Source organism: Bison bison, unplaced genomic scaffold (assembly GCF_000754665.1).
Source record: "Bison bison bison isolate TAMUID 2011002044 unplaced genomic scaffold, Bison_UMD1.0 scf7180017864037, whole genome shotgun sequence".
NCBI classification, from domain to species: Eukaryota; Metazoa; Chordata; class Mammalia; order Artiodactyla; family Bovidae; genus Bison; species Bison bison.
In genome coordinates, this window is record NW_011494609.1 from 6,051,055 (window position 1) to 6,054,058 (window position 3,004).

A 3,004-nucleotide genomic window follows, 5' to 3' on the forward strand; every position below is an offset into this window, starting at 1 on the left:
GACCTCACCTGCCCCCTCTGTTCCCTGTCCCTGTTCCCCGGGTGCCCCTCCCCCTCCCCCACTGCTCCCCTGACCTCACCTGCACCTCTCTGTTCCAGTTCCTTGTCTACTTCGTGTACTTCCTGGTGCTCTTCGCCGCCTACTTCCTTGCTGCCGTGCTGGTGGGCCTGCGCCACTTCCAACAGAGCCGCCACCAGCCCCTGCCGGCGGCCCAAGAGCTGATGAGTCCCATGCAAGAGAAGGCCACGCAGGATGGAGCCCAGCTCCCAGCCCTGGAGGATGGTGTGTTTGCTGTGGGGGAGCTGAGCCCACAGTCTGAGGCCAAGGCCTGACCTCAGCTGACTGGCTGTCCCGCCTGGTGGGCAGTCAAATTCCTGACACTGCAGGCAGCAAGCCAGACCTGAACCTCAGAGCTCCCTGTCTTCTCTGTGTCAGCAGCCAGGTCTCCGGCATCATGTCCACATCGTCACCCTGTGGCATCTGTGACTGAGGCCCTGGTGGTCTGTCCTTGGGACCCACGGTCCGTGGGCCAGTGGCCTCCACGAGGGATCCTTTACTTGCTTTATGGCACCCAGAGCATGGCACCCCTCAGCCCTGCCTCATGCCCTGGCTGTGACCCCCAGCCTGCAGGGCTCCCTGGCCACTAGGGGCTGCTTTGCTGTCCCTGCCTACTCGGGGCCAGTGGTGGGGTCCAGGTGCCCACCCAGCCTCCCTGCTTTCTCCTCCTTGGGAGGCAGGTCCCACTTGTCCCAGGGAGTCAGCAAAGTGGTCCCAGATGCCAGTCTAGGGGACCCAGCCCCCACGGGATATTCTGGGCTGTAGGGGCCATGTTCCTGGGCCGTGGCTAAACTGGGACATTTGCAGTTGTCCTGGTGATTTTGTTTTCAATGATGCTCTGTACCTTTTTTAAAAAATGGACATAAGTGCAAATCCTTGTCCAGCTTATTTCTGGGGGAGAAGCAGGGCACTGGAGGGGTGGTTCTGTCCAGTGGAAGGGCCTCAGTTCCAGACTTCACCCCAGACCCTCTCCTTCCTTTGCTCAGAGCTGGGTTGATGCTGTCCCCCTCCTGGGAGCTGCTCACGCACCCGCCCCACGGGGACTTGCCTGTGCCACCCTGAGCACTGCCCTGGTGCTTGAGAGCCAGCCATACATCCTCTGAGATGTGATGCCCAGACACGTGATATGGACATGCAACCCACGTGAGGGGGCACCTGACTCCATGTGTCCACCAGGCCAATGGAGGGGCCCAGCCCTGCCCCTAGCCACAGGCAAGGACCCGACCCTGACCTGAGCTGATCCCAGCTCCTCCTGTGGCCTCTGGCCTTTATCCAAGGTCCACAGAAAAGGCCGGTGCTCCAACTTCAGAGCAGGATGCCTGCTGGGGACAGGGCTTCCAGAACTGGCTGCCCCTGGGGTCCCCGAGGTTGACTTGGGTGAGCGGGCCATCTCAGGGCACCCTGAGGGTTGAGGAAGAGGCTGGACTTCTGGTAAGTCACAGCCAACAGGTCAGTCAGGGCAGGTGGTCCCCTAGTGGGTCCGCGGGAGACGCCATAGCTTTCCCTGGACCCTGCCGGGAAGAGGCAGCAGCGAGCACCGGTTCTGCCATCCTCGGGGAACCAGCGGGGCTTCAGGGAAGAGGGCTTGCCTCTGCTACTGACCCAGGAGGCAGGGCTCTGCTCCAGGCCCCCACGACCTGCTCCTGGACCCCAGGAGCACCCCCCGGTGTGGCTGGCCCAGTGGCCTGGTCCTCCTGCTCCCCCTGCAGCCTCCCACAGGCGCTGGCCCCCTGCTCGGCCTCTGCCACCCCCAGTCCTGAGCTCCTGTTCAGTGCAGTGTGCCCCTCAGAGGTCAGATGCCTGCAGCAGCTGTGGGACACGGCTGGGTCAGGAGCCCAGGGCACAGACTACCCGCACGGCTCTGAGGGGCTTGTGAGGCTGCTGGCCGCCCCCAGGGAGACCTGAGAGAAGATGGGTGTGTGGCACCTGTGGCCTCCACCAACAACAGTTACATGCATGTATCTATATCTCATATCTGTGTACACCTGCGTGTATTTGCTCACATCCGTGTACTTCTGATGTCCATGTACCTATGCATACCCGTACATACCTGCACGCATGTGTATGCATGCACACCAGTGCACACCCGTGGCAGCTCTCTATATCCACGCACATCTGAGGATTCAACCGTGGATTGAAATTATATATTTTTAATGCAGAAAGCTTCAGAAAGCAAAATAGAGTTTGCCATTTTCCAAAATAGAGTTTCCATTTTCTATTACCATGGTGTTTACATTGTATTTACAGCTGTTTCTACAGCATTTTTTGGGCTACCCTGGTGACTCAGCTGGTAAAGAATCCATCTGCAATTCCAGAGACCTGGGTTTGATCCCTGGGTTGGGAATATTCCCCTGGAGAAGGGAATGGCAACCCACTCCAGTATTCTGGCCTAGAGAATTCCATGGACTGTAGAGCCATGGGGTCGTAGTATTAGGTATTAGAAGTAATCTGAGATAATTTAGACTATGTAGAGGGATGTGCATAGGTTACATGCAAGTATCACACCATTTTACATAAGAATTCCTGAGCATTCCTGAGCTCAGGTTTTGGTACTGTAGGGTTGTTGGGACCAATCCCCATGGGCCTGAGGGACGACCATGCATCTGAAAACCCTTGTGGATCCATGTGCATCCGTGTACACCTGCACACCTGTGTGTACGTGTGCACTGTGCACCTGTGTACTTGTGACACCTGTATATACCTGTGCATACCTATGCGTACCCGTGCATGTCTGCACACCTGCACATACCCCTTTGGCAGGATTGGCCAGCTGGGCAGTCCAAGACAAGGACTCGCCTCCTGACAGTGGAAGTGAAAACAAAAGTCAGTCGCTTAGTCGTGTCTGCCTATGTGACCCCCTGGACTGTAGCCCACAAGGCTCCTCTGCCCGTGGGGTCTCCAGGCAGGAACAGGGTTCCTGCAGGCCAGGCGTCCGTGCGAATGGCCG

General features: G+C 58.1%; 1 protein-coding gene across 4 annotated transcripts in view; it reads left to right on the forward strand.

The window, feature by feature from the left end:
• The window catches only part of SLC19A1 (solute carrier family 19 (folate transporter), member 1), a 25,285-nt gene extending 24,355 nt beyond the window's left edge, over positions 1–930 (forward strand). For all 4 annotated transcript variants that reach the window (XM_010834872.1, XM_010834871.1, XM_010834873.1 and 1 more), the window contains one exon: positions 99–930. In XM_010834872.1, the coding sequence (XP_010833174.1) occupies positions 99–332 (234 nt within the window). In that variant the 3' untranslated portion in view covers positions 333–930. The remainder of the gene's footprint in view (positions 1–98) is intronic.
• The last annotated feature ends 2,074 nt before the right edge of the window (positions 931–3,004 follow it).